Below are 23,367 nucleotides of genomic sequence, written 5' to 3' on the forward strand. Positions count from 1 at the left end.
ATCCAAAGGATAGGGCATGCAAGCTATTAAGCAAATTGGTCCAGAGATATACCCTACGCAAGAGATATTTGCTCCCTTCTGGTAGCCTGCTTGATCCATTGAGCCGACCATATCTTCATGAGCTTGTCCATAGAAGGAAGCTGTAGCATCTCTGGACGATGTGCAAGGGCCCGGCGCAGGTTATCAGTACCGTAACGATGCTCGCCTGCATGAATATTCTGCCAGATGTCGTGGCGTTCGAACTCTTTATCCTCCATCTCTGGAAGAAAGGCGCTCATCCTACCAGCTCGACACTTTGCAAGCGATTGAAGCCAGTCCTCGTACGGAACAGGCCGTAGCGGTGAGGAGCAGCATTGTCTTAACATGTCAAAAGTCGCCGGAAGATCAACCAGTTTCTCCTGCTCTGGTTGTATCACATTGTACGCATGGCCGGTATTCTCCAGGGATGTGGAAATCTCCAGCATGCACGAAACAGCAAAGTCCACTGGAACAAATTGGTTGCGTTGTTTGGGAGCAATGGGATAGCTGCCAATTTGTATGCAGCTGGACATCATTCTCGAGGTGGCATCGTCACCGTTCCCAATACCAGTAACACTATGCCCCAGAACCATGCTGAAGCGATAAATAGACGCAGGCACTCCGTTCGATATGGCATTCCATAAGACCATCTCAGAAGTGTACTTGCTGTATGAGTATCCGATATGGTGGCCAGTCTTCTTAAGATCAACCTCCGGTTTTTGATCTTCTAAAATGTGCTGCCTGCCGAGATATGCATTTAGCCCACATGCAGACAAACTGGAGCTATGATGGAAAGTTATTGGCCGCTTGTTGGTCGCAAATTGAAGCATGTTGAAAGTTCCAATAACGTTTGCCTCCCGATGAGCGGAATAAGGGTCTAGAAAATTTGACAGCGCAGCAATATGAAAGACAGCACTTGTCCTGGCTGACAACTCATCAAACTTAGCCCTTTCAAGACCCAATTTTGGCTTGGATATATCTCCCGGAATGACTGCCAGCTTCTCATTACATTTCCATTCAATCCCATATTTCTTGAAAGTCTCCTTGATGCGTTCCAGGCCAGCATTTTCATCCTTTGCTCGTACAAGACAGGCAACAAGTTTAACGTAGGGCCGTTCAAGGAGTGATGCTAGCATCCACGCACCAACAAAACCGGTAGCACCTGTTAAGAATATCCGGCCCTCAGACTCGCATTTCCAGTCAATGGTCGGCCCTGGGATAGGTTGTAATCCAATTCCCAAGAGTATATCGTTTTTCAATGTTCCCTCATCAGGGGTTTCGCTCGTAGATATCCCGCGATCCTTCCCATCAGCTTCGGTGGATTTCGACTGATACTTACAGCGCAATGCATTCAGGGTAATCGCTGTGAGCCCTCCGACGGTCTTTGCATTTGAGATTTCAATCAGTGATACGTCCAACGATAAATTCCGGCGGAACCAGCTTCTGATCTCGATAGACATCAAAGAGTCGATTGCAATGTTATCAATCTCCTCGTCGTCTGCATTTTCACCAAGTCCCGCACGCGGGCCTATCAGTACCCTCAGTTCCTTTGCGATTCTTTTCTTACTCTCCGGTGAGTCTAAGATGCTAGGGTCCTTCTTGATGTCTTCAACGAAGCTTCTGAGGTCTACAATGGTAGTAGTGCTTGCCTTGTCAGATTTCCACTGGAGGTTTTTATTAACGGTAAATCGAGCATCTCTTGGCCATAATGGGTGGTTACCACTATCAGGAGGAGGTTTCGATGTACCCAGTCCTATAGCAAATTGGCCTGACTCAGACCCCTTTGACTTCAACATGGCTACCTGCAAAGCATCGACGAGATAGGATTCATCCGGCATTTCCACTGAGCTGGCAAGTGCCTTCTTCAACAGTCTTTTATCCTGGCTAAGATGGCCAATTTCCTGCATAGCTCCAACGTCAATAGCCCAGGCTGGCAGATTCATAGATTTGCGATAGCGGACGAAAGTATCAAGGAAGGTGTTCGCTGCATTATAGTTTGCCTGGCCAGAGTTACCTCCTAGACCAGATATAGAGCTGATGAGGATGAAAAAATCTAGGGAAAGGTCCTTGAAGACGTTATGTAAATTCCATGTTCCTTGGACTTTGGGCGCGAGCGTAGCATTCCAGTCATCATAGGTCATTTTTTCAAAGGCTTCGTCCTGTCTCCTGTATCAGTGACCCGCTTTAGAAGAGTAGATGTGCCTCATATATGTTTCACTTACCCTCAGTACCATGGCCAAGTTGATAATGCCAACAACTGGATTTGGGCTAGCGGTAGCTACCCGTTTGACATCGTCTAGTTCGGCTACATTTCCCTTCACTATGGTAGCTATACACCCTTGGGCAGCCAGTTCGCGCAGGAAAGCTTTGTCTGAATCAGATTCTCCTGCTGATCGCGACAAGAATATGAAATTCCGGGCTCCCTTTTCAATCATCCAAGTCGTAATAGGACGACCAAGTCCGCCAAGTCCGCCTGCTAGTAAGTAGGACCCTCCTGGGGATAGAGAAAGGTCTAAGTTGCTTTTTGCGACTGGTAATTCTGCTGGATCCTCTGGCATTTTTATGATGATCTTGCCCATATGTTTCCCGGTCTGCATGTACCTGAAGGCACTAATGACGTCCGTAGCCTCATATATCGTCGTTGGCTGTATTGGCTGGATTTTTCCTTGTTGGTAAAACTCAATAACGTCTCGGCATAGCCTTCTCATTCATCAGTGTCTGATAGGCATATACTGTCAACAATCATAGGTAAGAGAAGAGGAGTACGTACTGTCCAAACATAGTCGCGTCTGTCTCGCCGAGTCGGAATAGGTCAACTCCGAAATATGCCCTGTTTCCAGAGAATCCATCCATATTCAGCTGTGCATGGCCTATGATGTCTCTCTTCCCTAGTTCAATCATCCGACCGAACTCGGCAACACATCGCCACGAAGCATGCAACAATTCGCCAGAGAGAGAATTCAGGACAAGATCGACTCCCCTACCATTGGTATGTCGCATAACATCGTCGAAGAATGAGACACTCCTTGAATCAAATATATGATCTTCTGGAATTTGATGGTTCTCTACAAGGTACTTTCGTTTCTGTTCGTTTCCAACAGTTGCGTAGATCTTGCATACATCATTAGCGGACGTCGTTGATGAAGAGTTGCGTTATCCTTACCTCTGCCCCAATGGTTCGAGAAAGGTGGACTGCTGCCAAACCAACACCGCCACATGCAGAGTGGATTAGTATAGACTATTACATTTTTTATTTGTTCGTCAGTTTGAAAGATTGCCAATGACTTTTTGGTGGTTTTCTTTTTACCTGGTTTTTTTGAAGATTTCCAAGCCGTATTAGGGAGAGTATTACGGTAGCATATACCGAAGTCATTGTCGCTGCATCTTCTAGGGACAATTCATCGGGGATTGGGACACAGCACTTTGCAGGTATCACTTTTCTGGTACGAAGAAGACCGATACCCAGAGCTAAAATCCTTTGGCCAACACGCAAGTTCTTGACGTTTGAACCAACTTTGAAAATAGTTCCAGAGCTCTCATATCCAATCTCACTTGTGTCACCCAGGGCACCCAACGTCACCATAATGTCCTATTCGTAAGTAAGTATCTTCCGCTAGAAACCCAGTGCACTGTCTATGCATACCCTAAAATTAAGCCCAGTGTATTTTATCTCCACCATCACATCGTTTTCCCCAACTGAAGGCTCTTCGTATTCAACCCAGGATAAAGAATTCAAGAGACCATAGGTTCCAATATGTAGACCTTTGGACATATTGGGCTTGTTGGTCGTGGTCATTTCCTCATCCAGAGGCGTCCAATGGAATCTGCCGATATGAATAACCCCATCACGTACAGCGAATTCATAATCTTGGTCCAGCCATGGTTTGTCGCGGAATATTTGCATTTCCTTAAGCAGATCACAGAGGGCGGTAGCATTCTTTTCATTAAACTTATCAACTTCGAACGTGGAAAAATCCACATTCATCTCGAATCTAAGCGTACGAGCCAGACCAAGAACTAAACCATATCGAGGGTCTGAACACTCAAGCTGACTTCCTCGTGTTACCCATATTATCCGACAATTAGTTGTAGTTGATATAGCTTTTTGGAAGACGCGGAAGTTTCCTTCAGAGATTTTGTCGAAAAATGGGCCACCTAAGTCAAGGAGTGAAATTATGATCTGGTCCGCGGGAAGTTGGTCCAGGGTACACCAATGTACCGTGTAGCCCCCTTGAGCAAGCTGTGCCTCTGCTATATACGCCCATTCATGAACCATGGGACGATGAAGAAGATATATGTCTCCTTTGACCGGGGCTATATCTGCACGCCGCGACCATATACCAGCGCCATAGTGATACGGTTGCTCACAGTCATAAATCACTGCTTCTGCCCCATTGAATCCAGTCTTCTGGAGTTCCCGGTCCCATCGCTCAGGATTTACAAGGGGGGTATCCTCTCGGTCATCTTCACCTCCTAGCCACCAACCTGGAAGGACACCCTAATATTTTCATACCGAATTTAGCTTAAAATCACCAGCCAAAACGTTGAATGGTTACCTACCATGATAAAATTGAAGATGGGTATGGCTGAAATTAATTGGTCAGTGGATAATAGGGCATAATATATGACTAAAGAGCATACCTGGGCAAAGTTCCTCCAGTACAAGGCCACCTCCAGGGACCAATAGCATGCGTATGTACTCTAAAGTCTCACTTAGACATGGAGTTGCGTGGAGGACCTGATAGCAAAATTAGCAAACTGTGGTTAGGAATATAACTGAAGCACGCACGTTCGAAGCAATAATGAGATCAAAACTCTCTGGTCTATAGCCTTGCTTTGTCGGATCCTTGCTGATGTCAAGCACGGAATATTCTATTTCTTCGAAGTCTTTAAACTTCTCTTTTGCTAACGGTAGCACTCCAGGGGATATGTCAGTAAACGTATACTTGGAATACATACGAGTCCTTCCTGCAGGTGCTAGGTGGAGTAGCATTGTTGCCGTAGTAGATCCTACTCCACCGCCTATCTCCAATACTCTCAAACTTGGGTTCCAGTGACTAAGTAGAGAGAAAAAATCGGACCAACCGGACGTCCAACACAAATTATTGTATACGTCCTTGATTCTATCATTCTCCATGAGAACTTCCAGCGAACCTACTTTGCCTTCAATTATTTGAGGGCAACGATCAAGAAGAGTTTTGGAGATATCAATGAGCGGCATGTCCCTTGGAGATTCAACCTCCAATTCTCGCGCTAGCGACTCCATTGCAGTCAGGCGGGCTTCAGAAGAAGCTGCTGCCCAGGGAGAAGTTTCAGGGAATAGTTCATCCAGCCCTTTACTAAGACGATCTGTCTGGGATATAATCCACCCCTGATATTTGACTAGGTGTGGAGATTCGGCTTTGAGGTGTTTTATTCGATGGAAACACTCGAGAATCAATAGATTTGTAAACTGCCCTACTATCCGGCGAGAGTGTACGGTTGATGGCCTGGGGACTGAGCCCGACAAGGTCGCAACGGAACATGATTGGGCAATCGGTTTCCACTCGCATCGTGATATCAAGCGTCTACTTGGTGAGCTTGTATCTTCCTCGTCCACTGTAAAGAACTGGGCTCCCTCCATCCACAGTACAGCTTTATTATCTAATGTCACAACCACACGTCCATTTGCCGTACTACTAGATCTTCCAGTGCCTTGAGCGTGGACAGCCATAGATAGACCTCCTGCGCTGACGTGAAGTTTCTCAATAGACACAGGGATACTGAGTTTGGTCATTTGACGAGATATACCATGCGTGAAAGCTACGCTAAAAAGCTGTAAGCATTGGTCAATGGTTGATGGGTGTAGTGAGTAGTGGCTCTCATGTAGATTCTCATCGTCAGCTATAGACGCAGTGGCTTGGTAGTCAATGGGATCCGCAGTAATGTTCTCGAGGCCCCTGAACCGAGGGCCATAATGCAGGCCTCGATTTGCCAGTGCGGAGTACCACTGGTCTGCCTGTACTTGTCTGATGAATGGACCTTTATGGTCTTTAAATTGACATACTTCAACGTCACCAGGGATCACACGGCCTGTACAGTGCTTTCGCCAGGTATTGTCGTTACAGGAGCTGATGGTGAATTCGTACCATTTGGAATCAGCACTATCCGTAAGCCGCACAGGTCTCAGGCTAGTGACAAGCTCCAGGACATTAGAACCTTCCAATATGAGAGCTCTCTTCATAAACAAGTTCCTGATTGAATATGCATAAGACCCAGAAATTTGGTAGATAGCTTCACCGATCATGGCGATGTAACCAGCACAAGGAAATACAATCTCCTTATTTAACCTATGCTCCCAAATCCAAGGAGTGTGCTCCACGTATAGCAAGTTTCTCCAAGTAGGTTCTATGTCGCTTGTCTCGTAAACACGCGAGCCCAGGATCTCATGGTGTGGGTGCTGTCGACTTCTCCATCTTTGGGAGATTACGTTCTCCCCCCAGTATCTCACGTCGTGTTGCCAGGGATATTTTGGGAGATCGGTGAGCACCCTCCCAGGGCCATTAATTTCTGAGAAACTAATAGAACTACCGTTCATGTAAGCCCTCCCTGCTGCAGTCAACAGGCTTCTTCTCTGACCTTCACCTCGAATGAGAGTAGGTATATAGGTGACATTCAGCTTTGCTTGATGGCCGTCGAAGATCTGCCTAAGAGGCCCGGAAAGAGCAGAATGAGGACCAATTTCCAGGAACAACGCATCGCCACCATTCTTCTCAAGGTAGGTTCCAACCGCTGTTGAAAATAGAACAGTAGATGATAAATTTTCAGCCCAATATTTTACATCTAGCTGAATGGGTTCAATAATGATATTTCCCGTCACACTGGAGTAGAATGGAATCATGTTGTCCTTAGAGGTGATATGTGGCCCAATAAGGTCTTGATATAGCCCAGTCAAGCCTTGCATATGATCTAATTTTAATGTGAGTACGTGAATCCCGACTTATCTAAATAACAAAGAGTAATTGAATGGACTTACGAGAATGATACGCAACTCCGACGCGAAGACGCCGACAAAAGATATCATCTCCAGTTGATTGAATCCCGGCAATGACCCTGTCAAGTTTATCGCTGTCACCAGAAAGAGTCACGTTTTGTGGGCTATTTACACACGCAATAACCACGCCATCAACAAGATAGCGTTTGGCTTTCTCCGGGCTAAGCCCAACAGCAGCCATTCCGCCTTGAGGTGTGGCATCGTTTTCAGAAATTGATTTTGTCACCTGCCCACGATAGTAGGAAATGATGATGGCAGTCTCCATGGTAATGGCGCCGGCAGAGTGGGCAGCGGCAATCTCGCCGCTTGAATGACCGATCACACCAGTGGGCAAAAAACCCCAGAGTACTAATAGATTCGACAGAGCAATTTGCACAGCTGTACAAAGTGGCTGCGCAAATTCAGGCTTGTTAATCCTGGAATCCTCACTGGATCCCAACAGCTCATCTGAAAAAGTGAAATACAGGGGTTAGTAACCGTAAAGGCAATCATGGATTGTTACTCATACCTTCTATCCTCCAACATGGGGGGTTTTTCAGCATTTGTAAGGCCGTATCCATAGCTTTGATATCCTTCTGGAAAGTATCGAACTCAAGCAGTAGTTCTTTGCCCATACCGACCCATTGTGCGCCTTGGCCTGTGAAGACGAAAACCATACTACGCGACTTGGTAGATTGAGATGTTTCAAAGCCCGCAGTATCAATACTTCCTTCTTGCTCAAGAATTGTAAATGCTCGGTACTTCATATGTTCCCTCCTAGTCCCCAAATTAAAGCATATATCATTTGACACCCCCGGCCGACTTTCTACATAAGCCTTCAAATTTTCGATCCGTCGTTGAAGCGAATTCTGAGAATTTGCTGACAGAACAAGAAGTCTTGACTTATTTTGCGGCGCAGGTCTCTCTAAATGCTCGCTATTCGCAGCAGCGAATGACGCAGCCGAATCAATTATAACCTGCCTAAGTTAGTAATAGTTTAATGAGATAATAATGCATTACTGTCTCTTACGTGCACGTTTGTGCCGCCAACCCCAAAGCAATTGATGCTGACACGTTCACTTCGGTCGTGGGGCCAAGTAGTTGGCTCTAGAGGTACTTGGAGCCGGGCACTATCAAAGGGCACTAAGGAATTTGTTAATATCATCTTTTGAAGAAATACGTAGAAATTTCTTACCCTTCGGATTTGGGTTATTGAAATGGATATTTGGGGGTATAGTCTTATTCTCAAGGGCCAAGGTAGCCTTGATGATGCTTGTAATTCCTGAGGCGCCTTCAGAGTGCCCGATGTTAGGTTTGACCTAGACTCGAGTGAGCTTCGCGGACCATGGAATACCAACACTCAATTTCATAGTACTCACCGACCCAATATATATTCCTTTTCCTCCAAAAACTTTTGCAACAGCTGTTAATTCAGTGGTGTCTCCCATGACGGTTCCAGTGCCGTGGCACTCAAGAAAAGCTGTTTCAGAAAGATCAGGTATCTTTGCTCGACTATAGGCCTGATGTATGAGGCTTTCTTGGGTTTCTGCACCAGGCATCGAAATATTAGGTGTTTTACCATCGCAGTTAGTCGCGGTAGAGCGAATGACAGCACGAATAGGATCTCCATCTCTAACTGCATCTTCAAATCTCTTAATATAAAGTGCACTTATAGCTTCACCCCGTCCGTATCCATCAGCGTCAGCGTCGAAGGATCGACAAATTCCACTAGGCGAAAGAACAAAGTTGTCGGACATTGTAGTTGCCATCGTCGGGGCCAGAGCAAGGTTAGTTCCTGCGACAATCGCAGCTGAGCATTCTCCTGAGTAAAGAGAGAGGCATGCTTTATGTAGAGCAACCATAGCGGCTGAGCAAGCAGTTCGAAACGTTATACTTTTTCAAGGGGTTTAGTTCATTAACTTTCGCTATATAAAGAAGGATATTCTGACCTTGGTCCTTTGAGGTCATACTCATAGGAGACTCTATTTGCGAGCGCAAAATCTCCAGTGCCGATAGCTCTGACTCTGTTAATGTCCTGGGTATCTTTACTTGACATGTCAAGCCAGTCTTCCCCGAAAGAGCCAACAAAGCAGCCAATATCCTTTCCACGCCAGCCGGTTACGCCGGCAGACTCTAAACATTCCCATACCACTTCAAGTAGCAGTCTTTGCTGGGGATCCAGCCTTTCAGCCTCGTATTTCCCCATAGAAAAGAATGGCGCATCTATGTGAGCCAGATCTTGATTTAAAAAATAGCCATACTGGGTCCTGACAGAGCCAGGCTTCGAGCTATTATAAAAAGCATCAATGTTGAAACGCGATTCTGGTATCTTACTACGCGCATCTCCCTTTGAAACCAAAAAGTCCCAAAACTCTTCTGCAGAGGTGATACCACCCGGGAGTCTCATGCCCATGCCAACAATTGCAATAGGAGAAACATCCTGCGAATGGGGAATAGCTTTCATAGGAGCGCGGGATGTGCTAGCCGATGGCTTCCTTTCCTTTAAAAGTTCCTCGACTGCGATTGAGCCCATTTTTGGCGGAGTATTCAGTAGTAAGACCGAGCTCGCCGAATGGAGTTGGGGAGTGCGTTCTAGGGGCGTAGGTGCTTCGAGACGGCAGGTGTGTTAAACTGAGAGCAACAGGATATTGTTCACAGAGAATGATTCCCAACAATGAGACAGAATTGAGAAGTTAAGAGGGGGGCAAGAACGCTTCATCTTTCGAAGAAGAGCCACGGCCATTTTTCAGTCAAAGATTAAATAGTCTGAGTGTCAAACATATATGGTGAAGCATCCTCCTGGTGGAGCAGAAAATGGGATGGTGTTTCTATTCGCTGGCGATATCCAAGCTGTTGCAAGCTCCAGAGGACAATATGATCAATCGTTGCACAAGATACGTGCGACCCTCCTTTTCTTTTTGCTTTGTCGGCCTTTTGGGGCCACGTTGTGTCGGCCTTTCCAAGGCCTGCCATCAGAACGAAATGAAATGCCCATATCTATTCCTCGTTGACATGAAATCCCCCCGTCCAGAGTGGATGTGAGAAAGTTGAAGTCGAGATGCAGATCTTTGGATGTTGAGGCGGTCCAATTAAAGCTATCCGTGCTTAGTCATTACCTAACTATTGCCTTCTGAAGCTTTTTATTGGCCAATTCCACAACGGCCTTCTCCAAAGTGTATCAAGCTCATTTTTGGTCTGCATGATCAACCCTTTCGCTTGGGGATGAGAACGGATTTTGATATGCGAACTGAATTGACAACTAATATATAATGCTCCGTTGGAAGTCAATATTTTCTGTGTGGGGTTGACTATCAGTCCGCCACCAGAGAGTCAATGAATGTGGCAAGTAATAGAGCTCCTCGCGCACCTTTTAGAGGTGTAGGGAGTATTCTCACCCATTTGCTGAATTGACCTTCCGCACTAATTAATCTAGATTTTCTTCAGGATTTATCATGTTTTTCAGCCACGGTTTGTAGTAGTGTATAATTTGACCTTGTAGTAGTAGGAAAAAGTCATTATACCGTGGTGGAACGCCACTATGCGTGGTGTGTCAGTGGTATCAATAATATTTCTGATATTACAGGTTTTATCCGAGTTCACCCCCACAGCCAAGTGATTAACTAACTATTGAGGCTGAACGCCATAGACTCATTTATCGCTGCGTGAACACTATTCTAGCGAAAATGGCTATTAGTACCAGTGTTCTCTGCAGATACATTATCAGCTAATTCACGGAAGTGACTGTGAAGGTGGATATGTATAACGATACCATAATGATTGAGCTATACATAGGCTCACAGTGTAAGGGAAAGCTTATATTCTTCAATGTCCTTGGAGATTAAGCCATTTGTTGAGCGGTTAGCTTTGACTGTATATACTGGTGTTGAACCATAGACATCATACTTACTCCGTACATGTTGCAACCAAGCGAATCTGGAATATGGTATGAGACCATCATTCTGCGAAAAGTCGAAGTGTACTCCGTTTAATTAGTAGTCATTTAAAAGTTTCAATTTCAAAGCTGGAACCTATAAGGATACATGGACGGAAACAGTAAAAAAAAAAAAAAAAAAAAACCTCACAATTTCTTACTGCCTTCTTATTCCATCACCGAGATTCACTTTCCCCCAACACAAACATAATACCGAAGCCATAGACCGTAGCAATCTTTTCCAACATTTGGGTTCCATTCTTTGAATTTTGAGATTGAAATTCGGTAGTTTCGAGTAATACTGTCGCAGGTCTCCCCTTGCCTGACCTGGTGCCACTTGCTGCATTGGCATATAGCTCCCGGTTGAGTTGGGGAAGGAAGACCAGGGGTATTACATGCCGTAGTGGTTGGTTTAGGCACGGAATTCTTCGTTGTGGGTGTACCGGGTATGCCTATCCAACATTGATTAGTTTTAGAACGCCGCTCATAAGTCCATGATATCCTACCAATGCAGTAATAGTAGTTTAACCAGAGGCCGGAGCAGTCTTCTCCAACTGCTGGATTCCACTTGATAAACTCCTCTAGGGTGAAAGTTCCATACTGTTTAAGGAGACTAGCGCAAGTGTTCCCCGATACCGCTTTATGCCACCGCTGACAGTTGTTGGCAATACCATCCTGGGTTGGGCCTGGGGCAGCAGGTTTTACAGTTGCATTTGAATTGGTACCACTGTGCGCCGTGCTAGCCGGCATACTCGTGAGGGGCGCACTGGGTGTGCCGGGGATACCAACACAGTAATAATAACCGGACCAAAGCCCCGAACAGTCCTTCTCGAGAGCTGGATTCCACTCAATGAACTGGTCCAACGTGATGGGTTTATACCGGGATATAATCTTGCTACACGTATCACCGCTAACAGCCTGGTGGAACTTTGTGCAATTGCTCACCAAACCATCTTGGGTTGGAGATGGTAAAGGAGGCCTCGAAGCGGTAGGCGAGGCGCTAGATGTTTCCGAGGACGTTGAAGCCTCTGACGTGGGGGTTGCGGTAATTGATTCCATCGGTGCTTCCACACAAACTGAGAGACCAACTTTGAGCCCACTGCAGTCTTTCTTCACACCAGGATTCTAACCACATTCCATTAGACGCTTTTTCAGTAATTCCTTCGAAGTGGTCAAAGTATTGATTGACTTACCCAGGCCACAAAGGCTTCATGGCTTAAATCCCATTGGCTTTCGATATTTTCGCAAGTATAGCTATCATCAACGAGGTCTAGATACCAAGTACAGCCTGGGTTGGTACCTGCATACGTTGGACCGTTCGGCTTTTTGCCATGAATTCCAGCGGACACAACACCCAGAAGGGGGAGAATGCTAAGGCTTGAAATCTTCATGGTAGAGCTATGGTACCCTCTCGCTCAATTTCAGGCTGTCTAAGTTTCAGCTCTTGAAAGTGTTTCCTAATATATTTTGTTTTCTCTTGAGCTTCTTGTAGCCCTACTGTCAACTCAACCTTCTTATATATGAATGGCTTCTTTGACAGGAGTGGTGGATAAAGCACATTCTCAAATGGATTGGTTAATCGCGCGACTCCCCACTGCCCTCAAAATTCGGGCTTCGTCCAAAACTCGGCTATATATTTTTGGTGATATAATTCTTGTATTATGATCTCTGCAAGAAACATTCAATTGGTATCGAACCAACAAGACACATTCCTGTTGACTTTACCGTCATAACCATGACCGCAGCGTTGTGTGTAATTGACGGGATACTGTAGATTGTTACATGCTCTCTCGTCTTGTCTTTGCCGTCGGCGTGTAAAGAAGGATCCTGGCCAAGGTAGTGGGTACTCTTGGTTGTACATTATTCATGGCTCATCAATGAGTGACTTGTGCCAGATTAATCCTTTATTATGCTGCTACTTTGTAAACATGCAAAGCAATAGGATGTGTTGTAACTGCTGTGTCAACGTTGTTGTTTTCTCTTTCTATACCAGGCAGGGCCAAGATATCAGCACGTGACTATGAAGCTTCTGAGCTTAAAAAGTCTTGGCGCAGTTTCTATCAAGATGAAGAAGTTCGAAGTTGATAAACGCGAAGCCGTGAGGTATCTTTCTACCAGAGCACCTAGAGCTCTAACCAGCTGCCACATCACAGTCTTGTCCCATTTCATGGCCAGCAGAATAATTTAAGTGCCATCCTTCATTTGACTAGCGGCTCTCTGCGGCTTTCTGTCAACACATTCCTCCCGGAACCTTGCGATCGCGTGCTAATACATCATGGATGACCTTTATGACGAGTAAGTTTTCTAGAGATGGGTTGAAGATGAATATAATAATTCCTCTAGCCGCGCAAATCGATAGCAAGCTAATTGTATCCCAGGTTCGGCAATTATATTGGAGGTGAAGAGTCCGAGGAAGAATCGCAACATGGCGGCGTTGAGGCACAGCAATTTGATTATGACATTGAATCGGAAGTGGAAGCCCCGGCTGCTCATGGCCAGGAGCTCATGGAGATAGATGGTAGGAAATTCAACGGGTTCACCTTTATTGCCTATGACTAACTGCTCCCATCTCTTATAGACCAAGGTCCATCGAATGCAGTGATTCTTCATGAAGACAAGCAATATTACCCAACCGCACAACAAGTCTACGGCGCAGATGTCGAGACGAAAGTACAAGAAGAAGATACACAACCACTGTCACAGCCAATTATCGCGCCAGTTCAGCAGAAGAAGTTTGCTGTCCAGGAAGCAGATCTACCACCAGTCTTTTACTCTAGAGAGTTCATGACAGATCTATTAAACTACCCTAGCCAAACTCGAAATATAGCACTAGCCGGTCATTTGCATCATGGCAAGACAGCCTTTATGGATACATTGGTTATGGAGACGCACGATCTGTCGGAAAAGCTTGATAAACGAACTGGCAAAGCCAAGGATGAACAGCTGAGATACACAGATGTGCACTTTCTAGAGAGAGAGCGTGGACTGTCGATAAAATCAGCACCAATGAGCTTTGTTCTACAAGGTACGAAAGGGAAATCTCATTTTTTTAACATAATAGATACCCCCGGGCATGTCAATTTCGTGGACGAAGTTGCTGCATCATTGCGACTCGTAGACGGAGTGGTGCTTGTTGTGGATGTGGTTGAAGGTGTCCAGATCAACACAGAGCAAATCATCAAGCACGCCGTATTAGAAGATTTGCCACTCACTCTAATTGTTAACAAGCTGGACCGACTTATACTGGAGTTGAAACTACCGCCAACAGATGCCTACTTTAAGTTGAAACATGTGGTTGAGGAGGTAAACACTGTCATCGAGAGAACGATACCTGGGCAAGGAGAAAAGAGACGGCTAAGCCCCGAAAAGGGCAACGTTGCATTTGCATGTGCCTCGATGAACTGGTGTTTTACTCTCCAGTCGTTCGCAAAAATGTATGCGGACACGTATGCGAAAGTTGATCTCTCCGGGTTTGCTATAAGACTATGGGGTGATATATTCTTCAATCCCCGCAGCCGCAAGTTCACGCGCAAGGGAATGGAAGAACAATCGAAGCGATCATTTGTCCATTTCATCCTTGAACCTATCTACAAGCTTTACTCCCATACCATCAGCGAGAGCCCCGAAGACCTGAAAGATACACTGGCAACTCTTGGGATCAACTTGAAACCATCCCAGCTAAAATCTGACGCAAAGGTACTTTTAAAACTTGTTTGCGCCCAGTTCTTTGGTCCTGTTACTGGGTTTGTCGATATGGTCGTTCAGCACATCCCTTCTCCTGTCGACGGGGCTAGCAAAAAACTGGATAAGTACTATACTGGGCCACGAGATACAAAAGTTGCTGCTGCCATGGAAGCCTGTGATCAAGATGGCCCATTGGTTGTGCACGTTACTAAGTTGTATGGAACACCAGATGCTGCTGGGTTCAATGCCTTTGGGCGGATCATGAGCGGAACTGCAAGGGCGGGCCAGCAGGTGAGAGTACTAGGAGAAGGGTATACAGTGGATGACAATGAGGATATGGTTGTTGCAACTATTTCTGACACATTCATTGCTGAGTCTCGCTACAATATTCCTACCAGTGGTGTCCCGGCGGGTAACTGGGTGCTCCTCAGCGGAGTAGACAACTCCATCATCAAAACTGCGACTCTTGTTCCTTTGAAACTTGAAGACGACGAGGAAGCGTATATCTTTAAGCCTATCAAGCATATGACAGAGTCTGTTTTTAAGGTGGCTGTTGAGCCCATCAATCCATCAGAGCTACCTAAGATGCTCGAGGGGCTTCGGAAAGTTAACAAGAGCTATCCTCTGATATCTACAAGAGTTGAGGAATCAGGTGAACATATTGTCCTGGGAACTGGGGAGCTCTATATGGATTGCGTTCTTCACGACCTCCGTCGACTATACGCGGAGATGGAACTTAAGGTATCTGACCCAGTTACACGGTTTTGTGAAACCGTTGTTGAGACCTCTGCTATCATGTGCTATTCCGTCACAGCCAATACCAAGAACAAAATCACAATGATTGCAGAACCTCTCGATGACGGTATCAGTGAAGATATCGAGAGTGGCCGTGTCAACATTCATGATCCAATTCGAAAAGTCGGGCAATTTTTTGAAGAAAAATATGATTGGGATAAACTAGCAGCAAGGAGTATCTGGGCTTTTGGCCCCGATGATATGGGACCAAATATTCTTCAAGACGACACATTACCTTCCAAGGTAGACAAGAAGCTACTTGGGTCAGTAAGGGACTTTATTCGCCAGGCTTTTAGCTGGGGAACGAGGGAAGGCCCATTATGTGAAGAACGTAAGTTTTCGAACCCGCCTTCTCTCGCGATTTTGACGAGGAATTCAGTTCTCTATTTAATTGATAACTGCTAACGATGCTTTCATTTCCTAGCCATTCGAAACACCAAGTTTCGTCTCACAGATATCCAACTAGCCGACCAAGCTTTTTCTCGAGGTGGTGGGCAGATCATCCCGGCCACTCGTCGCGTCATCTATTCCTCATTCCTCATGGCCTCTCCCCGATTGATGGAACCCATTTATACCTGTGCCATGACGGGTCCTCCAGACTCTGTTGCCGCTATATACACTGTTCTCTCTCGTCGACGTGGACACGTATTATCAGATGGTCCTATTGCAGGAACTCCTCTATATTCTGTTCGGGGGCTTATTCCTGTCATTGACTCTTTCGGTTTTGAGACTGATCTCAGAATCCATACGCAGGGTCAAGCAACTGTCAGTTTAGTATTTGACAAATGGAGTGTTGTACCGGGAGACCCACTGGACAGAGACATCAAACTCAGGCCGCTGGAGATGGCAAGTCCCATGGCAACTGCAAGAGACTTTGTTCTCAAAACTCGCCGAAGGAAGGGTCTTGCAGAAGATATCACCGTTAGCAAGTTTTTGGAACCGGAGCTTTGGAAAGGTTTGAAGGAGAGCGGTATCCTCGGCGAAACATGATTGAATAACACATAGAGTTTACATAAAAAGGAAGGATTGATTTTTATGAATGTACAACTACTAATGATGGAGTTAATATGCAATCAATCATTGCTAGGAGTGTATCTCTCTCCTGCTTGAGTTGGGAGTGCTGTAGACTGTCAATGGAATGTTGTACGTATGCTGTCAATCTAAGACAGCCTGGCTACCCTCTACCAATAAACACCTTAGAAAGCAAAATCTCCTAATACGCCGAAATGGGACTAAGATCACCGTCCAACAACACCGTACCAGCAAAGACCGAGGATTGCACCCATTACAATTGCAATTGGTGGTGGGATACCAAACCATGCGCTCTCAACGTAAGTCACCGCGGCGATAACGACCCACCACGGCTCCTTGCCCAAGCTTTGTCCACGGGTGGTTTGAGGTGTAAGGTAGCCAATCTCCCATAGACGGTAAACTGCGGTAAAAACTAAGCCAACAGCGGTTGCATTAACTCCCCGAAGGAAGTCTGTAACCCATTTTCTTCTTCGCAGCACTGCCCAGAAGCTCTGGACCGCAACAGCCAAAGTGATCCCGGGCAAGAAAATTCCCAATCCACCGAGAATAGCACCGAATATGGTAGGGAACGGTGATTTCTGTAGCACTAAAGCACCGAGAAAGATAGCGAAGTTGAAGTTTGGGCCAGGAAATGCCTGAATAATAGCGAGACCAAGGAGGAAATCTCTTCCTGATACCCAACCGGGATCCACGACATACGATCGCAAAAGTGGAATAACAACAGGACCACCACCAAAGATCACGGTTCCGGCAAGGTACATGCTAGCAAAAAGGTCGAGAGCCAGGGGTGGGGTGCGAAGGACGCCTCTGGCCACGAGCACGGCTATAAATGATGCTGCAAACCTTCATTAGGATACTTGTACAACAACTGCGTAGTTACCAAATCATACCAAAAAATAATACAGTTATTATAATGCCAACTCTGAGCCGGATAACATGTTTTTGCAGGTTATCATCTTCCACAGATTGATTTGGGTTGGTGAGAAGACCTGCTTGGTCATGTTGTATGTTACTTCCGCCGGGAACGTTTGTCCTGCGCGGCCTCATTTGAGTGTTGTCCTCTGGTCCGCTCGAATTGCCATGAGCTTGCTGGTCCCTTGTCTGAAGACTCGGTGGCACCGCTGTTTCCTCGGCGGCTTCAGGATGGGTATTTCTTCGTTTCCGATTCAGCCGAAAGCCCCGGATCTTCTGATGCAGCCATCCGTCCCAGACAACAGTGGCTAATCCACCGACGGCCATGAGCAATGGGAAATACCATAATGCATTGTAACATAGGCCGGCGCAAGCACCAAGGGTCACTAGGATGCGGGTCAACTTATCTTTGATGGCCTTTTCTGCCAGTTGTACTGCTGCTAGGGCAATTATTCCCACAGTCGACGAGTTTAGTCCAGATAGTAGGGCATAAACAGGTTCTGGGAGAGTCTCGCCAATTCGTTGAACACCCAGAGAGAAAGCATACATGCCAATTGCCCCGGGAAGACTAAAACTGGTGAGCTAAAACCTTACATTCGGAATACCGGGGAAACGGAGTAGTCATTACCACCATAAAAAGAACACAAGAAGTGCCGGAATAAATCCTGCATGAAGCAATGCAATGCAGAATAGCAGCTTTGTGCTCGCTGGCCCTGGAAGACCCTGGCAGATAGCAAAGAGTTCCTGATACTATGGATACAGGACAATCAGCCGCGCCCAATGGGGGTTTTATAAATAATTTGGATAGTCGCTCACAGTCTGTTCATCGACCCATTTCTCCTTGACTCCTTTACCCTCGACAAATCGCCGATGGAGGATGCGAAAATGCACTGGAGGGCCTCCAAATGAGGTGAAACCAAGGTCCCAAGTCAATAGAAACACTGTAACTAGCCTGGCAAAAAGTGAATTTTTATCATCCTCTGGCTGAGAAGCAGCATGGCTCTGCCACTTCTGCCTCAGCGACTTGAGAGACGATACGTATTTCGACAAAGGAGCTGGGAGGAGCATTATTCCTTTGATCCTTGGGAGGTCGATATACTTGTCCAGGCATGACGCACAAAGGGAAGCATGTGAGTGACGAGCAATTCCTTATATAATTATTCAACAACGTGGTTATGCAGGGGTGTCTCCCTTGCCCCAGCACTCGTATTAAGGGCACAAGCGAAAAGCCATGAAGAGAGCACGCGTGATGCCAAGCCTTATATCTCCCGCGCTACGGCGAGAGGCTAAACCTTAAATAGCCAAATCACGCGGCTGGCGCTTGGCAGAGCGCTTGGCCAGACATATCAAGCCAATTAAAATCAAGAATTATTTCTAAGAAGACGACGCAATGGCTATTAAGGTTATTATGTCATCCTGGGGCACCAACCTTAATTTCCTATCCAATAAGGTTGTTCTTTTTATCCATATCAAATCTCAAGTTGCAGGATAGGGGGTCAGTTGAATATAAGTATATCTCGACTTGATATCTCAAGGCTAATTGGTTAATGAACGCATAAAATTTCCTAGCCCAGTACGATGAATGATGTAATGTATATTGTTGCAGTAGCAAACTTATCCTTTTGTCCTAATCTCCAATCACTCGTTCAAATAAAAAATAAGTTTTCGATTCAATACAGGATCCTTGTTTCGAAATGAAATTCCGTCTACCCCTCATAATGAATGCTTAGCAATAGCTAACCAGTTTAAAGACGGAATACTTGCCAGCCATGAGTAGGTGAGGTATCACAAGCGCGAACCCAGCAGTAAAGATCCGTATCACAGCACCGCTGTTGTTGGTTTTGGCAAGGGACGCAGCCAAATCTCGGCTTATCGGGGACAACTGCTGGTCTGGCGTGGGTCGCAGCGCAGAGTACGGCAAGTACCATAAAAATCTTCATAGTGGGTTACTATATAGTGCGAATTACACGAACAATAAGGGAGCAGGATAAATCTATACTCGGAATCTCAGTTCAGTGGCAAAGTAGAAACGAGATGGGATTTACTGTTCATACCATTCAATGTGTAACAGATTGAGTCTGTACAGTGGTTTTTGTAGTTGTGTCGAGGTCGGAATTCCAGATACATATGAGCAATAAGGACGCTGGTGCGTGTGGCCCCTTTTATACTTATCTATTTACAGGCCAATCCCATATCTCGGGTGTTTGATCGGAGAAGGATAGGTGTACAACTTACTACAAATAAACAGTTAATAACTAGTGTTATGCTTCGCTGGCATTTTTTTGGGTAGCAATTGTAAGTATATATGATCCGAAATGTTGCATTGGAAATATTGGATCTAGCAGAAGGCCGTTAACTGATTTGTTGAATTGTATCCTAATTAGGTGGCGTGCGTTGAAGTTCTCTAGGATATTGAGGCTCTATCTAGGTGGGAAGCGAGGTTGTACTACTTTGCTGTCTGAGACATTGCATAAATAGTTATGTTAACAATGGCTAGCTGAATAGTGGCGGAGAAGGGATCGAAGGCAGGCTTTGAATAAACAGTGATCTACTTGTATGTATCCGAGACAAGTCACCATAAAAGTCCGACAATGTAGCACAGCAGGCAAGTAATGCCAGAGTGTGACAAGCAAGACAGCCGTTCGAAGAGTAACAAACAAGCAGCATCTCACTACGCTTGCGTCTATCCAATGTTCGGGCGACAAAATGAATCCACCTTCGGCCAAAGCCGTAGACTACTCTTGCACTGAAATCAACCGACAATATGTTTACAGACGAGGGGAAATGATATACCAAACCAAACCAAACCCTTGATATTATGTGATCTAAATCTATTTAACTACTTCACGCCATATTCCAATAACTGCCACGCACGACGAAGCGCGCAAAAGTCTGAGGACCAAGGATATGTTAAGTTGGGTAATCACAACATCAGTAAGGGGTGTGGAGTTGGTCTGGTAAAAGGTACGTCTACCTATACCTGCCTATGCCCGTGTTCTATGCATGTGCCCGTCGGTGTCCGGTCCGTCTGTCCGCTGTCCGGTTAAATTTCGATACAATAAGATGAGGGGAATATCGGCAGGGAAGCGCAGCGCATAACAGGCATAAGAGGCATAAAGGTAGAACGTGTATCTGCAAAGAAAATACCAACAAACAGGACAGGACCGGACGGGACGGGATATGACACGACACAGGGGCGCCAACGGAGCAGCAAGGTGGCAGCAAGAGGCACAGGACATGGCAAGGGCGATTCGCGACGTTCGAGTTTTCTCTGGGGAGGGCAGGGTATGGGAGCAGGATGTAGGTTGCAGATTGCAGGAGGGATTCTAGTCCGGGCCAGAGACGGGACAGCGTGTGTGTGCTGGCTAGGGAAGGGAAGAGTTGGACGGCTTGGCCTCATTGTGATCTTCCATTTGGTGTCGATTTGAACTCCGTGGAGATCATTCGAGCAAACTGCAGCTCGGCTCAGGTGCTTGCGGGCCAGGGCAAGGGGGGGCGCGCCACTTCTGCTGGCAAGGCAGAGAATCCCAAGTTAAGAACGAAGACAAAATGTCAAAAAGGAAAAAGAAAAGAGAGAGAGAGAACAAAGACGGGAAGCAGGCGAGGGGTGAATGATCAAGAGCGGCCAGGGGATCTGTGTGACTTCGTGGCCATTTCTCGAGCAATATGATAGTTCTCTTTTCCTTTTGATTGAAATTGGGAGGGAGAAGGAGAGAGGAGGATGTAGGGAGAAGGGGGTTAGGGAGGTGGTGTAAGGGGGAGGGCGGACGTAAATTTTTTTTTTTTTCCCTTTCTTCTTCTTTTGATATATGGCATAGATGCAGGACCGGAACATCGAGTGCCATAACAAGGGCTGTGGGACGGTAAGGGGGCTAATCTATTGAATGATTGTGGGTTTGTTTTTTTCCTTGTAGTAAAGAAGGCGTGTAGTGCGCATGGTATATAGCAACAGACGCACGTTTTCATTTAGTGAAGCGTCCATATGTACTCCGTAGCAGGTATGAGGTATCATTTTTCCGTGTATCCCTGAATATCTCTCTCTCCGTTGCCCTTTTGCTGTCTCTCTGCCGTAGCCGCTGCCTTTTCGGATTCTCCGTTCAGCCCCAGAGAAGGGTATTTAGTTATAGTTCTAGAGGCTCAGCACAAGCTTTCTTATATCCCCAGAAAACGTCAGAGTAGAGTTCCTAGTAGTGCTCCGACTGGGTTATAGTCCGAGCAACGGCCGTCTGGCCCGCGGTAAGACCGCAGTCGACGGGCAGGCAGACGCCCGTGATGGCCGCGGCGTGCTCGCTGGCCAGGAAAGCCACAGCATGAGCCACGTCCTCCGGGTCGACGATGCGGTTGAGCGGGTACCACTGCGCGACATCACGGAAGACCTGCGGGTTGGCCTGCTGTCTGGCGGTCCAGGCAGCGGTCCGGACGGTGCCAGGGGCGACTGCGTTGGCTCGAATGCCGAAGCGGCCGTACTCCACGGCGATGGACCTTGTGAGGTGGACGAGGCCGGCCTTTGCGGCGCTGTAGGCTGGGTTCCCGTAGACGGCCAGCCCGTTGACGGAGGCGATGTTGACGACCGAGCCGCGCGAGCGTTTGAGGTGACTCTCGAAGGCGTTGAAGCAGAGGAACGCTGCGTCGAGGTTGAGGGCTGTCTCGCGCTGCCAGGCCTGCGGCGAGGTCTCGTGGAGGCTGTAGGCTGCTGAGCCGCCGGCGTTGTTGACCAGCGTCCGCAGCACCGCAGCACCGCCGCCGTCTGCATCTGCGTCTGCGTCTGCGTCCTCCTCAGGGCCGAAGATGCGGCGAGGCAGGCCGGCCACCTGCGAGCTGTCGGTGATATCGCAGAGACAGCGCTCGAACGTCTCGCTGGCGAGGGCTGCGAGGGCTGCGTCGAGTCTGCTGCCGTCGTGGTCGAGGATCACCACCCGGTCGTGGGAGTCGCTAAGCCTGCGGGCGATGGCCTGGCCGATGTCGCCGGCGCCGCCAGTCACGATTGCGACGGACGCGGGCATCTTCTTCTTATAATTTCTTCAGCAGCGGAGGGCGGGACGAGGCTTTAGCGGAGGAGAGACGAGGCAGAGTCGAGTTTTTCTCTCTCGATCCCCATGTTTCGAGTATCTATCAAGGGCGCAGTTGTATGGCTGACTAAATGAATGAACCCTGCAGTACGAGAGACGGCTGTGAAGGCAGACGAGACGGTGATATATATAGTATATATATTTACACAAAGATACACGCATATACGAAGCAGCGGCAGCGGATAGATACACCTGAAGTCTTGTCTTTTGGCCGTGATGCTGAGTCCGGGCATCAGTCGAACTGCCTACCACGGTAAGACGCCACCGAGGAGCACCCCATAGTCTCGAGGCTAGAGACTGGAGACTGGAGCCTCGATATATAGGATGTATCGACTGCGAGGGACGACGGATTGCCAGGACTGGAGCTATCACTCGAGGGGGGAGGGCCATCCAATTCTACCGTCCGTCATATATCCCGCACACACAAACAGCCCAGCAGCCCGACGGCCCAACAGGCAGACAGGCAGACAGGCAGACAGTGGGAGAGCCAGGCAAGCCTACCATGCCTGCGACGATCTTGCTCTGGTCCTGCAGGGGCAGACGCAGAAGAAGTAAAGAAAAGAAAAACAACCCTAACCATCACTGCGGGAAAACGAACAGGGCAACCGAAGAGATTGAGTCGACTGATGTCCATTCCTGGATACTGGGAGACTGGTCAGTGGCGGAGAATAGTAATAGCAGTGCATAGACAGAAGAAGAAAAGAAAGCAATAAAGGGATAAAAATAAAGACGGGCCATCGTTAGCTGCTCGGCGTGCTGAGAAGGGGAGGACTGGCAAATGCCATAAAATAGACACAAGTAACATACACTTACATGCGGTTTACGCCGGTCCTCCTTTTCTATATGCTTCCTCTGTTTCCTCCTACGCTACCTCGGGCCCATGTCCGCAGTAGCTGTCATAATAATACCACTCC

The 23,367-nt window shown here is 47.0% G+C and overlaps 6 protein-coding genes across 7 annotated transcripts in view; 1 reads left to right on the top strand and 5 right to left on the bottom strand.

The window, feature by feature from the left end:
* Positions 1–53: 53 nt before the first annotated feature.
* TERG_01872 (uncharacterized protein) lies at positions 54–9,563 on the bottom strand (the record flags this gene model as incomplete). The annotated part of the gene is made up of 15 exons (XM_003237103.1): positions 54–2,177; positions 2,241–2,718; positions 2,789–3,129; positions 3,182–3,256; positions 3,326–3,607; positions 3,662–4,516; positions 4,579–4,604; positions 4,660–4,756; positions 4,808–6,966; positions 7,034–7,498; positions 7,560–8,007; positions 8,061–8,173; positions 8,226–8,349; positions 8,410–8,923; positions 8,980–9,563. 15 exons carry the CDS (start codon positions 9,561–9,563, stop codon positions 54–56), a joined length of 8,685 nt encoding a protein of 2,894 aa, XP_003237151.1.
* A 1,584-nt stretch (positions 9,564–11,147) lies between these two features.
* On the bottom strand, positions 11,148–12,352 carry TERG_01873 (uncharacterized protein; the record flags this gene model as incomplete). The annotated part of the gene is made up of 3 exons (XM_003237104.1): positions 11,148–11,413; positions 11,468–12,086; positions 12,155–12,352. 3 exons carry the CDS (start codon positions 12,350–12,352, stop codon positions 11,148–11,150), a joined length of 1,083 nt encoding a protein of 360 aa, XP_003237152.1.
* Positions 12,353–13,745: 1,393 nt separating this feature from the next.
* TERG_01874 (uncharacterized protein) lies at positions 13,746–16,430 on the top strand (the record flags this gene model as incomplete). Its single annotated transcript, XM_003237105.2, has 2 exons — positions 13,746–15,771; positions 15,865–16,430. The coding sequence occupies 2 exons, from the start codon at positions 13,746–13,748 to the stop codon at positions 16,428–16,430; spliced, it is 2,592 nt and encodes an 863-aa protein (XP_003237153.2).
* A 248-nt stretch (positions 16,431–16,678) lies between these two features.
* On the bottom strand, positions 16,679–18,452 carry TERG_01875 (uncharacterized protein; the record flags this gene model as incomplete). Its single annotated transcript, XM_003237106.1, has 4 exons — positions 16,679–17,307; positions 17,363–17,952; positions 18,013–18,134; positions 18,201–18,452. The coding sequence occupies 4 exons, from the start codon at positions 18,450–18,452 to the stop codon at positions 16,679–16,681; spliced, it is 1,593 nt and encodes a 530-aa protein (XP_003237154.1).
* A 241-nt stretch (positions 18,453–18,693) lies between these two features.
* On the bottom strand, positions 18,694–22,438 carry TERG_01876 (uncharacterized protein). Its single transcript, XM_047747821.1, has one exon. It carries the CDS (start codon positions 22,385–22,387, stop codon positions 21,569–21,571), a length of 819 nt encoding a protein of 272 aa, XP_047603786.1. The 5' UTR covers positions 22,388–22,438; the 3' UTR covers positions 18,694–21,568.
* A 135-nt stretch (positions 22,439–22,573) lies between these two features.
* The window catches only part of TERG_01877, a 4,402-nt gene continuing 3,608 nt past the window's right edge, over positions 22,574–23,367 (bottom strand). Inside the window, exons 3-4 of one of the 2 annotated variants that reach the window (XM_047749348.1) lie at positions 23,267–23,324; positions 22,574–23,096 (exon numbers count right to left, since the gene is read on the bottom strand). The gene's annotated coding sequence lies outside the window, so the exon portion shown is untranslated. Of the gene's footprint in view, positions 23,325–23,367 lie in introns of both variants that reach the window. The other variant, XM_003237108.2, reaches the window with a different exon arrangement.

Source organism: Trichophyton rubrum, assembly GCF_000151425.1.
Source record: "Trichophyton rubrum CBS 118892 genomic scaffold supercont2.2, whole genome shotgun sequence".
Classification (NCBI taxonomy): Eukaryota; Fungi; Ascomycota; class Eurotiomycetes; order Onygenales; family Arthrodermataceae; genus Trichophyton; species Trichophyton rubrum.